Here is a 22,522-nt window from a genome sequence, read left to right as displayed (position 1 = left end):
AATCTCATGTTCAAAAGTAAATATCATACAGCTGTTATCAATGAAATTATTCTGATTAACCCCAAATAAAGACCAGCTGTTGCTGTAGTATCTTCTTCACATCTGACTGCTGATGCCATGGTCTGCAAGGAGTTCACAAAGCACACATGGTATCTCACTTGTTGAAAGATATCAATCAGGAGAGGGGTATAAAAGTTTTTCCAAAACATTAGACGTACCATGGAACACCGTAAAGGCCATCATCAACAAGGGGAGAAAATGGAGCACCATAGTGACATCACCAAGAATAGGACGTCCTTCCAAAATTTATAAAAGGAGAAGACAAAAACGTACCAGGGAGGCTGCCAAGAGCACTATGGCAACGTTAAAGGAGCTGCAGAAATATCGGACAAGTACTGATTCATCTCTGCATGTGACAACAATCTCTCATATTCTTCATATGTCTGGGCTATGGGGTAGGGTGGCTAGGGTAGAAGCCCTTTCTCACAAAAAACATCCAAGCCCAATAAAATCACCCCAAACTATGTGGCAAAATGTGTTATGGTCTGATGAGACCAATTCCAAAAGGTATAATAATTCCATAATTCCAAAAGGTATGTTTGGTGCACATCACCAAAAGAACAACATACCCACAGTGAAGCATGGTGGTGGCAGCATCATGCTTTAGGGCTTCTTTTATTCAGCCAGAACTGGGGCTTTTATCAAGGTGGAGGGAATCCTGAATAGCTACAAATACCAGATAATTTTAGTGCAAAACATTCAGGTGTCTGTTAGTAAGCTGAAGGAATTTCACCTTTCAGCATGACAATGACCCAAACCATACATCCAAATCAACAAAGGAATGACTTAGAAGATCAAAAGAAGATCAATGTTTATGAATGACGTATCCAGAGCCCAGACATGAATCCAACTAAAAATCTGAGGGGTGACCTGAAGCGGGCTGTGCACAGGAGATGCCCTTACAGTTTGATAGAACTAGAATGTTTTTGCAAGAAAGGGTGGGAAAATATTGCCAAGTCAAGAAGTGCCACGCTGACAGACTTTTACCCAAGAAGACTGAGTGGTGTGATAAAATCAAAAGGTGCTTCAACAAAGTATTATTTTAGGGGTGTGCACACTTATGCAAGCGGGTTATTGTACGTTTTTTATTTTTCTTTTTTCTCTAAAAAAGTTTCTGATTGTTTTTCACTTTTTTTCCACATTGAGGGTGGAAACAGTTTGACATGATTTAAAACCTGCCATTTTAACATTTTATATCCATTGTGCATACATTCCTGGGGAAAAAAATGGGCCAAGCCCAAAATGGCAAAAATATTAAGCTTTTAATGGTCTTAACAACAAATCATTGGTTAAGAAATCAGCTAGAATTAAACAAATAGATAAAGGAAGTTAGTATGGGAGCTTTTCCCTTTGATTTCTTTAAATGTTTAAGCCTTGTGGCCCTTGATGGGCTGCATCAGGTGTGACAGATCACCAAATAATGAATCATATATTTTTTCTCTGACCTCTCTTATCAACAAGGTACTTCCACGCACAGAACTGTTGCTCACTCAATGTTTTTTTGTTTTTTACACCATTCTCTGTAAACTCTAGAGACTGTTGTATGTGAAATTCCCAGGAGATCAGCAGTTTCTGAAATACTCAAACCAGCCCATCTGGCACCAACAGCCATGCCACGGTAAGTCACTGAGATCACACTTTTTCGTTATTCTGATGTTTGATATGAACATTAACTGAAGCTCTTGACCTGTACTTGCATGATTTTATGCATTGTGCTGCTGCTACATGATTGGTTGATTAGATAACTGCCTAAATGAGCAGGTGTACATGTGTTCCTATTAAAGTGGTACTACATTCTATTTATGCCGGTTTATGTAAAATTGACAGAATTATCATTACCTCATATTAAACTCAATAGAAATTAGTACTTTAAACAGAAACTTTATATGTGATTGTGTAAAAGTCCAGACTTGCGTTATTGTACCACTTTTTATACCACTTTTCATTTACATTTACTCATTTAACAGATGCTTTTATCCAAAAACTATGTAAAATTGAGCTAAGCAGATGAGGATTTTGTTCAAGGACCCAACAGAGACGGCTTCCAGGATTCAAACTCATAACCATTCGAATTTTAATCTAAAGCCCTAGCTGCTATGCCACTACTGCCCCTCACCACTTTTTCCCCATTAGGTCAGCTGGATGCCATTTTTCAGCTGTAGTGTTGTACAAAGCACTTCTGTAAGATGCTCTGGATAAGGGCATCTGCTAATTGCTGTAAATGTAGTACTGTAGTCGGCCATGTGACCTGTGTTTACTTCCCAGATGAGCAAAAAAGATAAAAGCTTAGTTTTTACCATCATCACACCGTGTCTAATGATCATGACAGTCTTGAGGTGTAGTTTGACAGTAAAAAAAAATGTTTAGATCAAAATTGCAATGAAAATCCTTCTTCCCAACTGACCCATCCACTCCGAAACAGCAAATGATTCATGAATTTCCTTTTAAAGAAAAAGGGGTAGGTGGTGAGCAGATGTTCTATCTGGTAGAGAGCTCATTTCTGGACAAGAAAAATGTAAACAGAAGCCTGAAATTACCCAGGTTCAATGCATTGCAACATTTTATAAGTTTTATAAGATATATTTGATGATATATGATTATTATAGGTCTTATGTTAAATTAAACATTTCAAACTGCACTTATAAGAATGGAAGAAAATCAGGCACAAAACAAAACAAAGAATCACGGTTGTTGATAATGATGTAGTTTTGACAATCAAAAATCATCTGCTTTTGGTTTTAAAGCAAGCTGATTTCAGTTTTCAGTTCAAGCTACTCGCAGGTCCTTCAGCATTGCAGTAATGTCTATCTGAGGGTTAAAGGGAGCATTCTGACTGTGCCTCTGCAGCGTCCCCTGGAGGGTTTTGGCAGCCTGCTGTAGCTCCTGTGGGATGGTGTTTGGTTTGTCTCGTTCACTTCCACCCCGGGAACACAGCAGCACCTCGTTCACTTCACCCTCAATAGGGCGAGAGAGCACACTCAGGAACACGGCCTGCAAACGCTCCAACACTGACTGCCTCAGAGCTGAGTCACGACACACCAAGTTTAACATAAACACTCCTGAGACAGGAACAGAGAGAGATAGAGAGAGAAGATAGGTGCTTAGCATAGTCACTGTGGTGCATGTACAACAACGCAACACAACAGAACTCATCTATCACTCATCTGTCAACTATGCTATCTCACTAATAATAATAATAATAATAATAATAATAATAATAATAATAATAATAAAGCCTTAAATGAAAAAGAAAGGCATCCGAGGTGAAGTTAGCCTACCTCGAGGAGTTAACAACTTGCAGACTTTCTCCAATAGGGATGTTTCTACAAAAGCAGGAGGAGGGCAGCTCATGCCCAGGGAGCGGTCCTTGCTGTCAACATCGAACATGATGACATCATAGGAATGTCCCCCTATAAATAGAGCTGGAATGAGCAGAGTCGGGTGGGGTCGCCTGGCAGACCATATGGAGCATTTCATAAGAGTACACATGACTGAAAACATATCTGTAACATTCTTGACATATAAATATCTATTGTTTTAGAACAGAAGTAGAACCATTAAAGCTGATTTGCATTATAAAGAGATTGTACTCAATAACCTTTGTACCTGATAGTACCATTCAGTGCTGTGAATATATTAGCTTGAAGTGTTAAAATAATACAATTGTGAATGGTAGATATTTAAGCACTTACATTACTTTAATGTTTCCTGATACATTCAAGAATATGTTACCAAAAGTACTTGCAAGAGAGGTATTACTATAAACCTATGTAAAAAAAAATATATATATATATATCTTACCCTTGCTCTCTAGCATGCTGATGTATTCTAGACCATCTCCCAGGATTACCTTCAGTCTGTCATCAGTCTGGAACCCAAACCAGGTCTTTGCTACCTCCAGTACGGCCGGGTCGAGTTCCACAACCTCCACCCGCACACCAGGCACAAAGTCCCGTATGAACTGGGGCAGGCCTCCACCGCCCAGCCCCACCACTAACACTGATACCTGGCCATCTGTGCAACAGAGCAGACAGAAAATATCAAGCAATCTGAAAGCTGAAAGCAACAAATATATATATATATATATATATATATTTATAACTACTGTTAATGCTGAAAATTCACCCCCGTGTCTCTCTCTCTTTCTCTCTCTCGCTACACATACTACTCCTGAGTTACCAGTGCTCCTGACTCCCTCTGCACTCCGGACCTGCTTGATCCATCATGATGCCCTACTTCTGTTTGTAGTTTTCATCACCTGAAAAGCACTGCTGCTAAGGATGGCCCCGCATGGATCATCAGCCTAAAGATCACCATGAGATTACTGTGGATGGTACCACATAGAAACTCTAAAGATGGCTGCAGATGTTCTGCCTTGGATAGCCTTAGGACTCCAATTGCTAAGAACAATTTGCACTCAAGTCTTAATCTTAATCTTAATCGTTTTAACTTTAATGTAAGTTAAAACTATAACGAATTCAGAAATGACTCATACTTGCTCATACTTATAAGTCCTTGCTTACACAATTGCATTTTTTGACTATATACACTATACAGTTAGAGAAGAGAAATTCCTCTCAAGGTTTCTTCATTCTTCATGTCGTCTCAGGGAGTTTTTCCTTGCCACTGTCGCCTCTGGCTTGCTCGTTAGGGATAAATTTAGAAATTTATATATTTCTGTAAAACTGCTTTGTGACAATGTCAACTGTTAAAAGCGCTAAAAAAATAAAATTGAATTGAAAAAATGTTTTATAATATTTCATACACAGTAAAATCCCCATGATCAGAGTAATACTTATGTGTGGGGCATTGCTGATGCATTCATTTCAGAAATGCTCTGATTTTACAGCCTTCAAATGATATTTCACCAGAATGCACAAATTCACATTTGCTTCAAAAGTTCCATTATACAGAATATGACATAATACAAATTCCACATTAATGTATCAGCAAAATTTCATGCAATTAAGCTTGACCATCACCTGCGTCACCTCTGCATCAATCCAATTTCAGGACTTATTTTCCCAATTCTTTCACACCACTAACTTTATGTCTTTCATCCTGTTCATGATTCACTGTGCTGTGTTAAATCAGACAACACATTTAGCCTTTCAAGATGAATTCCAATGAAATTCCTTGTAATAGTGCATGTGTGAAAAGGGCTTGACACTGTTGTCTTAGTTTAGTTCCTGCTTTATTGCTTCTATTGAAGTCAAAGTCTAACATTGATTAACCTGTACCTCTTTTCTGCCAGCCCACGGCAATTTGCAAAGCATACCTTTATTACTGACGGCCTCCTTTCCTAGCATGGCAAAGCCTGCGATCATGACCTCGTGATGAGTACAACAGAGAAATCCTCGGTCTACAATGTGATTTTTGTTAGCTGAAGCTGGAGTTTCAGCAGCAGGGGGTTTTGATTTCTTCTTGCTCTTCTTTTTCTGAGCAGAACCAGCTGGAAAAGTAGCATAATGACACAAAAATGAAGACAATTAGCATTATAGGTAAAATACAAATCTGGTTATACAAATATCTTGGCATAATACAAGTTTATTTGAATTTACACTGGGAATAAATCACTCACTTGTAGCTGTGGATCTCAGGCGGCTTTCGGACTGCACCAGCTGAGTGTTGTTCATGAAGATTAATCTACGGTAGACATGACCATCCTCTCCTCGGACATCTTCAACAGAATACTCGCCTGTTAGGTCACTGATGCCTCGGCCCACCACCTCTCTCCAGCCCAGGTCACCTCCTACAGACAAGAACGGCACCTAAACCAGACGTCCAGAGACGAGAGTCAGGAAGAAAATACAGAACTAATATTCCAAATGATTATTATAAATATCTTATATAAATATCTTCCTCCTCTTTACCTGCTGATTGGCTGGCATTCCAGGAGGAGCCAGCTCCATCACCATGGGAGAGAGCTCAGACTGGACTGCTTGCATGTCTTTATATTCCTGGTCTCGATGCATTGCAACAATGATCAATCGGCGGAAGTTTGCGCTGGCGGCTAGCTGAGTGCGACCCTCGGCAGAACCGTACAACCAATCGGATTCTCGACCCTGAGGAACTTTACGAATCAAGCACAATTATCAGTACCACAGTTATGAAAGAGGAGCACACATATTCATTTGAGAAATGGCTCTTACCAATAAAGATAGCAAAGTGGTTGGTACGAGGTACTTTGGCAGAAGGTGGACTGTCCTGCACCGTGAGTGTGTATCGGGGACGGCCCGTGGCTGCGTGGCACAGTGTGAGGGAGGGTGTGCTAGCAGTGTCTGTGGCACCCCTCAGCTTCTGGAGCATGAGTGCATACGCCTGCCGTTCCTTTACTGCGGCTAATAGCTCAGGAACCGACACCAGTCTACACGGGGCACCGTCCTCCCCCTGGCACATCTCCAGCACTTTGAATGGAGGTGGCTGGCGGAACTTGGTGCAGACGAGGATGAATACAGGAAGAGCAAATGAGGAGGAATCCAAGTCCGGGTTCTGCTGGCTCAGGCAGTGGATACGTATGGCAAAGCCAGCTTCAGCAAAATGCTCCACTGCCAGCTTTATCACATGCTCCTGGGCGAGAGTCACACAGACGTAGCGGCCGCCCACAGCCAGAACTCTTCCCACCTCAGCCAGCATTTTGCTCGCCACGACGCCCTCCTCCTCCGAGGCCATGGCATCTAGAGTTCCCTTGTCCAGAGCAGCCTGGAAGCTTCCGCTTTCATAACCTGTCTGAGTGGCATCTACCTGATGGAAGGTGAGGTCGGGACGGCGCTGCACGTTTCGCTGGTTCATGTGAGCAACAACTGTCTCGCTGATATCGATGTTGGTTAAGTGGCGGTAGCCGACATCGTAAAGCTGTTCACTTAGCTCCGAGTTCCCACAGCCCACCACTAAAACCTGACACAGAGAAAGGTATTCATTAGAACTCAGACTCCTGTTTGCCATACATTCTTATTGAACACCCTTTTAACACACTTAGCACTAATTGACTTTATAGCATACAGGTTTGAAAGAGTGATGATTTATAATCCTACTATCTAACTGTCAGCTAGAAGAGGATGGATTGGATGGTCCCATTCTGAGTCTGGTTTCTCTTAAAGTTTCTTCCTCATGTTGTCTCAAGGGGTTTTCCTCACCATTGTTGCCTCTGGCTGCTTATTAGGGATCTAAATCTACATCTATATCAGGATTTTTCATTAATTCTAAAAAGTTCTCCTTAAGCTGCCGCACTACACTGGTTCCATTAGAACAACTAGCAATGTTCTAAAACTAGTGGACCATGGCATGATCTACGCAAATAATTTAAAAACATTAGGAAATATATACATAGTAAATACATATACTAAATGGCCAAAAGTTTGTGGAAACCTAAAAATCATGCCTATATACACTACCATTTAAAGCTCGCTTTGTGCGCAGGGGCATTGTCATGCTGGAACAGGTTTGGGCCTCTTAGTTCCAGTGAAGGGAAACTGTAATGCTACAGCATACAACGACATTCTACACAATTGTGTGCTTCAAACTTATGCCAATGCACCTCTAGGTTTGCAGGTTTGAATCCCGCCTCCACCCTGTGTGCACGGAGTTTGCATGTTCACCCCATGCTTCAAGGGTTTCCTTCGAGTACTCCATTTTCCTCTCCCTGTTCAAAGACATGCGTTGTAGGCTGATTGGCATTCCCAAACTGCAGTGTGTGAGTGTGTATGCAATTGTGCCTGTGATGGACTGGCACCCCATCCAGGGTGTCCCTTGCCTTTTGCCCCAAGTCCCCTGCAATAAGCTCTGGGCCCTGTGACCCTGTGTAGGATAAGCGGTACAGAAAATGGATGGAATACACTTCGGGAAAAGGTCTGGGAACCACTAACTTTGTTTTTTGTAATAACCTTTGTAATAATTTAGTTTTTTAATCAAAAGTTTTTAATCAAAAGTATGTGGACACCTGATCATCACAGCCTTGTGGTTCTTCGACAAACTGCTCCCACAAATTTGGAAGCGCACAATTGTATAAAATGTGTTTGTATGCTGTAGCATGACAATTTCCCTTCACTGGAACTGAGAGGCTTAAACCTGTTCCAGCATGACAATGCCCCTGTGCACAAAGCCAGCTCCATGAAGACATGGGGTGTTAAGGTTGGAGTGTATTTTCAGGGTCTTTTTAAGATCACTTCCCATATTCTTAAACACATTCAAAGCTAAAGCACAGTTCAGTGTTATTAATCAGAGGGTTATGGAGTATGGAGTGTAGAGTGTAAGTGTGGACGCAGTGCGCGGTTATAAGCCTGTTATTACCTTCTCACGGGGTTTAATGTATTTGTGCAGCACGCCACACAGCGAGTTGTAGTCTCCATACCACTCAAAAGCTTTCTCTCCCCTTTTGCGGAAAAATCGTTCCCAGTAATCTGCAGAGCTGAACTCCTCGGCTGTTCTGGGTAACAGACTCATATCCTTCTTTTAAAACGGTGCTGGATTAAAAATCTCTTTCTCGACTCTTTTTTTAAATGCTGATCACCAGCAGCCTTCAACATGCAAGACATAAGCTACTACAACCACTTATGCCCTGAACTATAATATTTCCTGCATTTTATTTATTTCTTCGTATTCTAATTTTCTAATGTCGTTTCCCACATGTTTTGGAGTTTCAACCCGGACACATTTCCTTGACGGACGCGCGACAACACTTGGCAGTGATTGGACGTTGTGAGAAGGCGGAACGTATTAGGCGTTCACTGATTGGTGGAAAGTTTGGACCGAGTGATTCTATTGGTTAATCATGTGTCACTGAGGCAGATGGCGGCGCTGTGAGCCGGTTTTTATTAAACATGGCAGTACCGGCTGCAAGATCCGTGGTGTTTGTGACTGGAAACGCGAAAAAATTAGAAGAGGTGAGAGTATAAATTAAAATATGCTTTTAGGAATATCTGTATGTCAGCAATTGTATAATAAAAGCGCAATATACGTGTGTGTATATATAATAAATGCATTGTATTTGGTTTAGTTGCTATGTGTCTGTAATTGTCTGCTCTTAGTCCAAAATGTCCAGATATAGATCTCTTCTCCTTCTTTTTAATCTGCGTTCAGGTTGTTCAAATCCTCGGTGACAAATTCCCCTACAAACTTATTTCTAAGAAGATTGACTGTAAGTATGCACTGGAGTATGCAGCCATGTGTACATGCACTATATAACCAAAAAGTATGTGGACACCTGACCATCACACCCATATGTGCTTGTTGAAAATCCCATTCCAGATTTAGTTCCCCTCTGCTGTTATAATAAGCCCCACTCTACTGCGAAGTCTTTCCACTAGATTTAGGAGCGTGGCTGTGGGGATTTGTGATCATTCAGCTACAAGAGCATTAGTGAGATCAGACACTGATGTTGGTGAGGAGGTCTGGGGTTCAGTCGGTGTTCCAGTTCATCCCAAAGGTGTTCAGTGGGGTTGAGGTCAGGGCTCTGTGCAGGACACTCGAGTTCTTCCACTCCAAACTTCACACACCATGTCTTCATGGAGCTCGCTTTGTGCACAGGGGCATTGTCATGCTGGAACAGGTTTGGGCCTCTTAGTTCCAGCATAGGGAAACTGTAATGCTACAGCATACAGAGACATTCTGTACAATGATGTGCTTCCAACAGTTTGGGGAAGAAGCACATATGAGTGTGATGATCAAATGTCCACACATAGTGTACGTTCTGAGTGACTGGCTTGATTTACAGTGCCTGAATACCAAGGAGAACCTGATGAGATCTCAGTACAGAAGTGCAAAGAGGCAGCAAGACAGGTTTGGGAACTACACTATATTTCATTCTGCACTCCACTTTGGAATTCTTGTAAAGTTGTGTTTACTTTTGTGCCTCTCTTGTAAAGGTAGATGGGCCAGTGATCGTGGAGGACACCTGCCTGTGTTTCAAGGCACTAGGAGGTCTACCAGGGCCATACATGTAAGCAAGAGATGCATGTCACTTGTACATCAACTGTAAAAGTCAGCAGACTTCTTGATATCACTTCTTGATAACAAACACTTTTATTGGTGTTTCCTTTAGAAAATGGTTTCTGGATAAACTGAAGCCAGAGGGTAAGACCTTGTCATTATTTGTATATAAATTGTATATAAAAGACTTTGCATTGATTCGGTTTCTCTGTTGTCAGGACTGTACAAGCTTTTAGCAGGTTTTGAAGATAAATCAGCCTGGGCTCTGTGCACATTTGCTTTTTCTCCTGGCAAAGAAGAGCCTGTTCAGCTCTTCAGAGGAATCACTGAAGTTAGTACATATTCTACATACACAAGAGAACATAACTCATAATACTGTTCCTGTGCACCACATAAAACATCTGTCAAATATCACATGCACAAGTCAAGTACAACCTCTATATTGTGTTATTGTTTTTGTTTTTTTCCCCCCCTCACACAAGTTATATGTATAAAGCATATCAACAGAGTGTATGTATATTCTTACACAAATGGTTCCTTAAGGAGTTTTGGATCTTTTTAACATGGTTCCACTAGGAACTTTTTCTGAAAGGGAAAACCTTCTTCTGTAGTATTCCTGAAAAAACAAAGAACTCTTTCAGGTTGAGATAACCCCCCTTTTTTTTTATAAGAATGTGTATATGTTTAATAATGAATCAAACATGTTCTGCTGTTATACAGGGCAGGATTGTAGAGCCCAGAGGCCCCAGAGACTTTGGATGGGATCCCTGTTTCCAGCCTGATGGCTATGATAAAACGTGAGTGAATCACATAGTAATTTCTGCATTTCACCAAAAGATGGCGGTGTTATACAACTCTTATTAAATAGTAATACATATCTCTTTATTAAAAAAATGTTCCCACCTGATTACGACTTGAAACAGCAACAATTAAAATAAAAAAATAAGAATCTTAAGAATAAAATGCAGTTCCTATTTGTTTTTATAGAAAGGGAGTGATTCTGTGAATTATAGAGATGCAATAAAACCTCATTTCAGGTTTATCACCATGAATATTATATGCGACTATATGAAACATCCAACCTATGAAGATCCATGCAGACCAGTTTAATACTGCAGTATAGATTGTTGTTTTCTTAGCATACCCTGAGCACCGATAGACTATTAAAAAGTTGATCTGATGCTGTAGATGCTGCTTGTCCTTGTCGTTATGGATTGGGATGAATTTTACTAATCAGTCCTGACATGATGGAGCTGTTGTGCTGGTCTGTCTCTTAAATCCTCTCCTCTTGCTTTGTCTGCGCAGTTATGCAGAGCTCCCTAAAGAAGTGAAGAACAGCATCTCTCACCGGTACCCGCGCCCTGGCAGCCATGTCGGAACACTTCTCCAAACTGAATGACACCCCAGAGACCAAACGCACCAAACACAGCGACTGATCACAAGCAGGTTCAACCAATCAGAAATCAGCTAGTCCTGTCAATATCGGGCATCTGGCCAACATGACCTGCTGCAACTATCAAGACTCGTAAAACGGTTTTAAAAAGCAGTCTGTACAATATCTTTGAAATAAAATTTTAAAAATGTGGTGTACTGTACTACTTTGGTATTTGTCTTTTTTTGGTGTTCTTCTTCTTAATATGAAAGTCTGCAATTTCATTCCTCAAAGCCATTAAATATATGGATGTCACGGGAATAATGTCATACATGCCAACCTTTAGAGCTCAGAAACAGATTTTCCAATCCTGAGCTGGGGTCTGGGGCTGTTATTTTGGAAAAAAACAAAAAACAAAACTGAATTTCACAGACTTTTATCCCTATATCCTGATGAAAATTTGAGAATGATTAGCCATTATCAAATTCCTTTCTTGTTCATTCACATTAGAAAATGTGTTGTTCAAATATAGCAGGGCCTTTAGTATATGATTTATGTGATCATAGCAACAGCCCTCACAACAAGCCGACTGTTAATGTATTATAAACACTGTGATCTTTACCCATAAAATGTTCTCCCAAACCTTATTTGCCCTTGTGTTTTCCCTCACATTGCCATAGCTTCATGGAGCAGGCTGTGATAAAGAAAAGAACAAAACAAATTTAACAATGGTACTAAAATGAAATGCCTGAACATTGGAGAACTCTAAGTGAGATGAATCTGAACACAAGCTACAATATCCAACTAGACCCAAGTCTCTGCTTGTCAAAAAAAACCCAAAAAACAAAGAATAATTAAATATTGTTTATACTTCACCAGTACTGAAGTACTGATGATGTTCCTTGTGATTCTGGTACTAACCTGATGGCTGATGAAGTATTTTGGTTATTCCTGTGTGACGTTATTGGTTGCTGTGCTGACGTCAGATAAGACGTATAAGAAATATCACACGAGCAAGAGCATGGTTATACTGAATATCGACATGGCCGTGATTCGCTGTAGGTACAATGTAAATAATCATATAATATAAGCACTCTTGGAACACTGCTCAACCAATCAGATTAGTGGACCAGAACTAATTGTTGTACAATGTTGTTTAAAAGAAGAAAAATAATTCAATAATCGCAAACATAAGTGATAACGGTCAGGTTTTCAGTTAGCGCCGAAAGAAAAGAGCAAGAGCTTCTTTTCTCACCATTTTCCAGTGACGTTCAATGTCATACTAATGGAAAATCCAATACAGAAATAGCAGAGACAGCAAAAGCTGCATTCAAAGTTCCAGGATGCATGAAAGCTGAAGCTTTAGACCCGTATATGATTGTCCCAAGTATACAGATGAAGTGGTAAGAGAGCTGGATATACTGAAGGACTAAAGTGCTGCTGCATCAGTCTGTTTAGATAGAGGTGAAGCGATCTGCACTTCACTATCAGTAGGTAGTCAAATGGCATTGTGGGTAATGTAGGAAACCATTAACTAAAGTGAGAATAGATCAACAAGCTGATGAAAAAACTTTCAACTAAAACAAGCCAACTCAGTATTTCATTACAAAATGCACTGAATGTCATGTTAGTTATAAGATTAATATGCATGTCATTGAGGGAGAATTTTTCCTTTAAACCCTAAATATTTGAATTAATAATTAACATTTCATGAAATAAGACACTTACTTGTTTTTCATGATATGTTTTTTTAATTAAATAAATGTAAAGGAATGAAAGCACACAAGCTAACTTTTCAGTCAGAGAAGGAATGGAAATGAAGATTTCTCTTCATTATATTCCTCATGCTAAAGTAAATTTGACACAATAATGCTGACTAGTTATGACTGTAGAAATAAACATGCAATTCAATACTTTGTATTTTTGTGCTAAGGCACTGAAAAGGAAGGAAAGCTTTAACGCTACAAGGATTGATAATATATTTAACATGAAGGGGTATTAATATATTACTGTTGCTTCCGACGTGTCCCTTCCCAGAAATCACCATCGTATTCGGAAAGGTCCATTAATCTCCAGTGTGTTACTGTGGCAGCTGCTGTTTGCACAGGCGACTCCAGCCACACTTGTTATTGCACTCAGAGCATTCACTGCTTGTGTTACTCATTATGGCCACCATTTGGAAACTGTTTTATCACTTCTGTTTCTGACATGCATGCTTTTTCTCCTCTCCCTTGCCAGCCTTTTCAGGAAACCAAGAGACTTACTGGAGTTAGAAAATTGCAGAAAATTGTTAGAAAATTACTACTTTAGAAAGCACTATGCCCCTTTTTCTGGAGAAGTATATCGAAAATCATGTTCTATAAAAACTACCTACAGTCTTTCATTGTGTATTGAACATTTAAATAAATGCTATACTTATTCCTATCTTTAGAGAAAAAACAAAATACCTTCGGTGGTAAATACACTCACCGGCCCCTTTAATAGGAACACCTATACCCATGGTCATGCATGCAATTATCTAATCAGCCAATCATGTGGCGGCAGCGCAATGCAGAATGCCACTCGTACAGGAACAGGTCAAGAGCTTCAGTTAATGTTCACATCAAACATCAGAATGGGGAGAAAATGTGATCTCTGTGACTTGAACCATGGTATCGTTGTTTGTACCAGATGGGCTGGTTTGAGTATTTCAGAAACTGCTGATCTGCAATTTTCACACACAACAGTCTCTAGAGTTTACACAGAATGGTGCGAAAAACAAAAAACATCCTCTGAGCAGAAGGTCTACAGGCTGAAACACCCTGTTGAGAGAGATCAGAGGAGAACGACCCAACTGGTCTGAGCCGACAAGAAGTCTGTAGTAACTCAAATAACCACTCTTTACGACCGTGGTGAGCAGAAAAGCATCTCAAAACACACAACACGTCAAGCCTTGAGGTGGATGAGCTACAACAGCAGAAGACCACATCATGTTCCACTCCCGTCAGCCAAGAACAAGGATCTGAGGCTACAGTGGGCACATGTTCACCAAAACTGGACAGACAAATATTAGAAAAACATAACCTGGTCTTTTTCCAATCTTTGACTGTCCAGTTTTGGTGAGCCTGCCTCCACTGTAGCCTCAGATCCCAGTTCCTTGTCATGTAACGCAGGCAAAGATGGATACAAGTGCAGAATTTTATGGGAAAAAGTGCAAAACAAACAACCAAAACTGTGAAAACAAGAATCATACACAATGGACACTAGACAAAAAACATGCAGACTATGAGCAACGCAAACAAGACAACAAAAGCTTGACGATAAGACATAGAAAAACAGGAACTCATATAGTGGTGCTAATTACGGTGAAACGAGATACAAGTGAGGCTGACTGAGACATGTGACGTGCTGGGGCCGCTGGGAAGAGTAGTCTAACGCCCATCTCAACATAACCATTACATTCCTGCATAGTGTTGTGCTGTTCTGAAATGCTTTCCTGCTCACCACAGCTTTACAGCGTGAATCACTGATATTTATTGTGAAGATTAACTCAAACTCTTGACCTGTATCTGCATGATTTTTTGCATTGCACAGCTGCCACGTGATTGGATGATTGGATAATGAATGTGCATGAATGTTTAGGTGTACAAGTGTTCCTAATAAAGTGGTCAGTGAGTGTATAATAATATTGCAGTGTTTTCCCACAAAGATTTATGAACTTAAATGCGAAACTATGATGAAACCACACACAAGATCGTACAACAAACTTCTGTGAAATGCTGAGCTTTTACTCTCAGGATTAAGAGACTCTGGTCTGTATATCTTGGCCTCATGTTAAAATGATTCATAATTCTGCTCTCCTTGGCTACAGTTTCAGAAAACATATATACGGAAACTGCTGTTACACTGCTACAATATTTTATGCAGCTATAAAGTCGATTGTACATCTGTGTGCACTAATGTCCTGTTTCAACAGTACTGACGTTTATATCACTGGGCTTCTGAATGTATATTTTTGAATAATTATAAAATACTATATGTTGAGTAATAAATTGTATGATTTTGCATGAAACATCAAAAAATGACTTAGAAACAGCGTTACTTTTATGAATAAATTGAAATTTCTCCCTTGTCCTAGTTTTCTCCCTTCACCCAACCTAGCATTTATGCTATACTACTACACAATGCATAACACACTTATTATTATAATATAAGAGGTCAAAATCTGATGCTGTATGTGTGTAATGCTGTCTCTGAGTCTGAAGAAGAGATAGCTGCTAACTGAAATTGAGAACGTGTTCATGTATTATAGCAGAAGGTTCAGTTATTAGCTTGTGTTTAGTGACTTTGCTTGCTGTTACAGTACAATGAACTGTATATTCATGTAGGGAGCACTAGCACTTAGCATTACAGCTAGTACTAGTAAACTAGCTTATATTTGTCACTGGTACACAAGGTTGTGTACCAAACTAAAATTTCTGCCGGATTTAAAAAAGTTTCGGTAAAGCTGATTTTCTTCGTACTAGCACGCATATGTTGATCACCCATAAAGTGCAAAGCACATTCCTGACACAGCTCATTTGCATGTAGTGACCCCACTTGTTCAAGATGCAAGCAATCCCGTGCTACACTTGCCCATATGTTTTAGTTTTGTCCCAGACTGTTTGTTCTCCGTTCACTGATTTTTGAGTCCTATTCTAAGATGTTTCATAAAAATGTAATTCCAAACTCTCTAACAGCCATCTCTGGTATTGTCGGTGAAAAGATCACTCTTTCAAAAAGTGATATTTGCTGCATAGCTTTTACTTCTCTGCTGGCGAGGTGATTGATTCTGCTCAGTTTTAAACAGTAGGCTAGAGATTCTTAAGTCTGGAAAAAATAAGACTGAATTTGCAGGGTTCTGGCTCTGAGTTCACTGTTATGTGGAGGCCTTTCATAAGATTCACTGCTGATGCCGTATTTTTTTTCATGATTTTCCTATATAATTTTTTTTTTATATGTACACAATATTTTACGTTTGTACCTTCTGTTTTTTTTTTCTTTGTTTGTACACTTGTAGTATAGTCTTTTGTGTTAGTATGTGATTATGTTGTTGATGGTTGCATAAATAATAAAAAAACATATAATATAATAATAATAATATATAAAGCATATAATATAATACAATATAGACTGGTTTTCACAAACTTTTCTCAGTGGTGCTCTTAGTCCATGTCCTGGTGAACTACATGAGGATGTGTTTTTGATAGAGATTCCAAAGCAATTTTATAAGTCACTCTAGATAAGGGTGCCTGTTAAATGCTGTAAACATAATAAAAATAAGCATTTTAGACTCGACAGTACATTCCAGATATAAAAGTGCAGTAATCCATGCACATTATATGATTTGAAGTCGATCAGATTGAGGTTTACATTAGTTAGTCTTCTTATGCGTAAATTTACACACACTCAGGAGCACAAGTAGGATACGAACGTTTTTCAAAATTTATGGGATTTCTTGTGTAAACGCTTGTAGGAACAATTTACGAATAAATCCATTCGTATCCAGCTTGATAAATGAGATCCAGTGTTATCTGAGCCATCTGTGTATGGAAAAGAATGTGAAAATAACTTCCTCAGGTTTGCAGGTTTGCATTCTTGGCATGAAATCTGTGGGACTGGCACACTAACAACAATAATAATCATTAGCCAAAGCACAGGGGAAATGCCCAGATGATGCATTCCTGGCATTTAAGAGCTCCTGTTGACTGTCCCTATCAGAGCCACATCAAAACAAAAGTTGCATCTCTGTCCCATTTCCTGCTGGGCTTATGAGCGTGAGCTTATAAAGACTGTTCCTTCCCTCAAGATTCCTCTATACAACAACACTCCTCGCCCTAAAGGGAACACACAATATGTTGCATGTCTGCATGTTGGCTATCCAAAATAATGTTTCCAGACAGCCTTAAAACATATACCTGCATACAAAGCATGATGAAGCACTCACCAGGGTGCTATTTACTAGCTACCTGCCAGTTTTTAACTCAATGTAAGGATCCCAACTCAGTTACATTGTCTGCTATGGTTATAGTATTTAATCTACCAGAATAATCTCAATCTCAGGACACCATGAACACATACACACATTCACATATAGGCGCAATTTATCAATCCACATACTGGAAGGTTTTGGGAGTTAGGAGGAAACCCACACAGACACAGCGAACATGCACAGAAACTCCATACAGACAGTAACCTGAGCTCAGGATTGAACCAGGGACCCTGGAGCTGTGTGGTGGAAGCGCTACGTGCTCCGCCTGATATTACTATATTTGGAGTGATTTTTCAATAATCAGTTCACTAAGACTGTCTAAAGTAACTCGCTACAATAATATTATTTGTTATTAATATATTAAGCGCTAACTGGTTAGGTTAGCTGTCCCATCCAGGGTGCGTTCCTGCTTGTGTCCGGTGTTCCCAGGTTTCCGGATTCAACACATCAGTGACCAATGAATGAACAGTTAGGTTAGCTTGTTTGTCAGCTTGTTAATCTCGTCTAGCTAGTACTAGATAGATACAAATCTGATTAAAGTCATCTGAAAATAATAATGCTTATCGTGTTGACTTCAGCTTAGTAGAAAATTATTTTCATCAATTTCTTGCTGTCCTTTTTCATTTAATGTAGTTTATCATCTACATAAATCATGCCATAATCTGCCAGTCAGATATCTTCACCAGTGTGGCACAGATAACAAGCTAATGAATTTACATTTGGCTTTAAAAACTGAGCAAGAAAAGCACTTCAACTGATGTCACAGGTGAATTAGTGACATTTTATTCTCACAAAGCAAGATGCCCAATAAAGACCCAGATCCAGCTTTTAAAAAATACACCTGACCTTCTGTTACAGTGTATTAGGGGACATTTCAAGCCTTGCTGGTTCAGTATGTTAATTGCCATGTTGACTAGAAAAGAGGCTCCTGAAACACTTATGGTACTTTGATGCTCCACTAGAATAAATGAGCTCTGTCTGGTCATTCAACCATTTCCTGTGCCCATGATCTATTATTAGTTATAGTGGCAATTTGCTTTGAAGGTGTTCCTCTTCGGTTAGGCAATGTGGGAAGTGGTGCATCTTCTTAAACAGCTGGTCAACATCTGTCTGGCTGGTTTCCCTCCTCTGTTTCTTATCTCCATAATGTGACTGTTCCAGATAAAATTTCCTGTCCTTTTAATGGTGAAAATTTATGCCAATATAAATAAAAAAGTGATGAACAGTCCAGGCAATTTGTTGTTGTTCTGGCTCTTTATTTAAAGCTTTCACACAGCCTTTGAGCTATCCTCTTATCTTGGTGTATGGAGTTTCTGTGAGGCAGCATGGACAAGTAGTTTTGACCTTTGATCAGTGGTGGAAAGAGTACAAAACACAATGATGAGTAAAAGTACTGCACTGTAGTAATAATTCAATGGAGTAAAAGTAGTACTCAAGACAAATATTAAAGTATGAGTAAATAAGTTATCTGCTGAAAACCTATTCGACTATATAAAGATCAGTATCTTGCTTGGTTCATTTAATGCTTGCTTGGCTCATGTTAATTCATTCATGTTACGAGCTACATAGTATCTAACATTCTTACCCTTTAAACAGTATCCTCAGAGTTACCTATAGGCTGTAGCAGCACTTATTTATATTTATTACATTTAACACAACATGCAATCACCAGACATCAATGTATCATCTTAAGTTTAACACAGGGCTTTTACACTGTAAACGGTTTCCTCTGGGTTGCCTCACCAGTTTCCTCCCACCTCCTAAAACATGCTGGTAGGTGGACTGGCAACTCTAAATTGGCCCTGGGTGTGAATGAGTGTGTGAATGTGTGTATACATGAGTGAGGCTCTGGATTCACTGCCACCCTGACCAGGATAATGAACTAGTGAATTAATTAATGTAATATATCGAGTGAATTAATTAATGTAATATAAAAATAAAAGAAAGTACTATTCTGTGTGGTATCACTTGAGTATTGCATTTTATGCAATACAACTGCCTATTTAACTTGGATTTTTGGGTAATGTACTCAGTGTTGCTCAACTCAAGGCATTAAGGGGTGTGTGTGTGTGTGTGTGTGTGTCTGTGTGATGGATGACCTTTTCCCTTCCAGATGCTCTTGGGATTATAAGAAGTGGTGCATCCAGGATTCATCAGTCACCAGTTTGCACATTTTTTCTCTGAACCCCCTCCAACCCCTCACTTTGTTATTTTATACTTAACCATCAAAAGATCTGGCTAGCTAGTCTAGCTCACTGAGCTAGCTAATGGCTTACATGTGCATGTTTCCACAGGTTAGATGTTGAGCTGTGAAATGCATTCAATACGGGCTTGCATAATTTCCTTTGAAGCAATTAAAACTGATGATAGCTGATAAATTGGGCCAGGGATGCTCAGCTGTCTTCACTGTCTCAGACATTGCTGCAAATGTAGACCTTGGGCTTTTAATAGCTTTTAATAGCTTACTGTCTTATGGTCTTGTGGGGGGAAACACTTTTTTTTCACTTTGTAACAGAATAAATGAAGCAAGGATGAAAATTTTATTTTTAAGAAACTCAAGTTTCTATGATTTAATTATACTCCAAAAAGTACTGTTACAGTGAACTCAGTGTACTCAAACCCTGTAATGAGAGTACATTTAGTTCATAACTTTCCACTCCTGCCTTTGATGAACATAAGGAATAAACTGTTTACTGAACATGAACATCTTCACTATCTTAATCTGTTCTGACTGGAACAATATTCCATTTTCCTCTCATCCATTCACTTTTCTGTACATAAACACAGCAAATTTTCAAATGCACTGTCAGCAACAGAAAGCTGTAACATGACACATGGAAACTGTATGACAACGAATAAACAACAGAAAAATAATCAGGAAAGAAATGAATTGCTCGCAACAAAGTAAAACAGCGGTCGAAAAACTTTCTTCGTCCAGCTTGATTTCATAGTCTGACAAATTTTTTCCATAGCAATCATGAAACATTTTTCACTCAGCATTCCAGTGAAAACAGAATGTCCTCACTGACTGATTACATTAAATATCAGGTGATTCAAGGCTGAATCTTAATTGGAAAAAATGGACAAGAAGAAATTAAATCTGACCACTGGTATTACTTAATATTTTATTAATAGAAAACATCTGTGCCAAAAATACTGCTCTAGGGATTTGAGTTCTCACTTATAAAAATTTGTGGATTCATCTGTGAAGGACTGATATGTGTCAGTTATTATTTAATAACTTTTACAGTAGTTACCAATTTTCAAAATATTGATTTAAAGCTAATTGCAGATTTTTGAAACGTAAACCTAATTGAAACGTTTCTGTTATTTCTGTTACTAATATAATAAGGATATTAATCCTCAGTGGTTCAGCATGCACTACACTGTGAGAGCTTCTAGACAGGATAAAATATAAATTTATCTCTTTTTATGCATCAGCCACTAGACATCTGAGGCATCCCTCAGATGTGTGTGTGTGTGTGTGTGTGATGGATGATCTTTTCTCTTCCATCTCTTCTATCTCCTACTCCTTTATGCTCACCTTCCCTTGAAGAACAAACTTATAGCCTTGAGGAGTTTTACAAATGTATGAACCCAAGTCCCTAAGCATTGTTCAGTCCCATCCTTCGTTCCACCTTCCCCTCTATTCTAAGTGGTGTTAGTATAGGAGTTCTGCTTAGGTAATCATAAATAAATCTAATATATCAGAAACTCACTGGTCACTTTATTAGGAACACCTGTATACATGCACATTCATGCATTTCTACAATCAGCCAACCATGTGGCAGCAGTGGAATGCAAAAAATTATGCAGATAACAGGTCAAGAGCTTCAGTTTACATGGAACAGAGTGAAAAATAAATACATCCAGTGAGTGAGAGCTCTGCAGGTAGAAACGTTTTGTTGATGAGAGAGGTCAGAGGAGAATGGCCAGACTGTATAGAGCTGACAAACTCAATTAATCACTCTTTACAACCATGGTGACCAGAAAAGCATCTCAGCAGAACTGAAACTGTAGACTGGTATGGGTCTTGGTGATGGCAAAGAAAAGTAATGAACAAATTGGGGTATAAATAAACTCTACCAGAGGATACAAAATGTTTCTTTTCCTGTGTTATGAAACTTCTTATAGAACAGCCAGAGCTGTTGAGCAACACTCAGCTGTTCAGCTACAGTATATGCATGGATTGTACTGTGTCTTTTTTGTAGGTTGCTTTGAATAAGTGAATTAATATAAATGAAGTGTGTACTCAAATGCCAGACCTGACTCTCACAATGTTTTCTCAAATATCTGTATATGACTGTATACACTTAGGTCCAGAAGTATTTGGACAATGACAGAGTTTTCGTGATTTTGCCTTTATGGATTTGAAATAAAACAATCAAGATGTGATTGAAGTGTAGACTTTCAGCTTTATTTTAAGAGGTTCCACAAAAATATAACCATAATTTTAATACTTGGATGAAAATCCTTTGTAGTCAATGACTGCCTGAAGTCTGGAGCCCATGTTCTCAAAACTCAAATTCTGAGTTTCCTCCCTGGAGATGCTTTGCCAGGCCTTCACTGCAGCCACCTTTAGTTGCTGCTTGTTTGTGGGTCTTTCTGCCTTCAGTCTTGTCTTCAGTAAGTGAAAAGCATGCTCTATTGGGTTGAGATCAGGTGACTTACTTGGCCATTGAAAAATATTCCATTTCTTTGCCTTTGAGTTGCTTTTGCGGTATGTTTAGGGTCATTATCCACCTGCACAGTGAAGCGGCGTCCTATCAGTTTTGTAGAATTTGGCTGGATGTGAGCAGAGAGTATAGCCCTATACACCTCAGAATTCATCTTGCTACTTCTGTCAGCAGTCACTTCATCAATAAACACCAGTGAGCCCGTTCCATTGGCAGCCATAAATGCCCATGCCATAACAATGCCTCCACCATGTTTGACACATGATGTGGTATACTTTGGATCATGAGCTGTTCCTTTCTTTCGCCATACTTTTCTCTTCCCATCATTCTGGTACATATTGTAGATTTTGACAATGATATGCCTACCTTCTCCAGAGTATTCTGAGGTGTATAGGGCTATACTCTTTGCTCACATTCAGCCAAATCCTACACTGATAGGATGCCGCTTCACAGTGCAGGTGGATAATGACCCTAAAC

General features: G+C 39.3%; 2 protein-coding genes across 2 annotated transcripts; one reads left to right on the top strand and one right to left on the bottom strand.

Moving 5' to 3' along the window:
• Positions 1 to 1,237: 1,237 nt before the first annotated feature.
• Positions 1,238 to 8,730, bottom strand: mettl13 (methyltransferase 13, eEF1A lysine and N-terminal methyltransferase). The gene is made up of 8 exons (XM_026944353.3): positions 8,350 to 8,730; positions 6,213 to 6,957; positions 5,934 to 6,133; positions 5,642 to 5,831; positions 5,339 to 5,512; positions 3,862 to 4,074; positions 3,339 to 3,470; positions 1,238 to 3,119 (listed from the first exon to the last, which is right to left on the bottom strand). The coding sequence occupies exons 1-8, from the start codon at positions 8,500 to 8,502 to the stop codon at positions 2,827 to 2,829; spliced, it is 2,100 nt and encodes a 699-aa protein (XP_026800154.3). The 5' UTR covers positions 8,503 to 8,730; the 3' UTR covers positions 1,238 to 2,826.
• Positions 8,731 to 8,812: 82 nt separating this feature from the next.
• On the top strand, positions 8,813 to 11,582 carry itpa (inosine triphosphatase (nucleoside triphosphate pyrophosphatase)). Its single transcript, XM_026944613.3, is given in 9 exon segments — positions 8,813 to 8,942; positions 9,139 to 9,196; positions 9,773 to 9,837; positions 9,924 to 9,997; positions 10,100 to 10,131; positions 10,206 to 10,318; positions 10,708 to 10,784; positions 11,293 to 11,341; positions 11,343 to 11,582. Coding segments are annotated over 9 exon segments (612 nt in total). The 5' UTR covers positions 8,813 to 8,879; the 3' UTR covers positions 11,424 to 11,582.
• The last annotated feature ends 10,940 nt before the right edge of the window (positions 11,583 to 22,522 follow it).

The sequence above is a fragment of the Pangasianodon hypophthalmus genome, chromosome 19 (genome assembly GCF_027358585.1).
Source record: "Pangasianodon hypophthalmus isolate fPanHyp1 chromosome 19, fPanHyp1.pri, whole genome shotgun sequence".
In the NCBI taxonomy this organism is placed as follows: domain Eukaryota; kingdom Metazoa; phylum Chordata; class Actinopteri; order Siluriformes; family Pangasiidae; genus Pangasianodon; species Pangasianodon hypophthalmus.
Note: the sequence above shows the minus strand (reverse complement) of the source record. Positions and strands in the feature narration are given on the sequence as shown.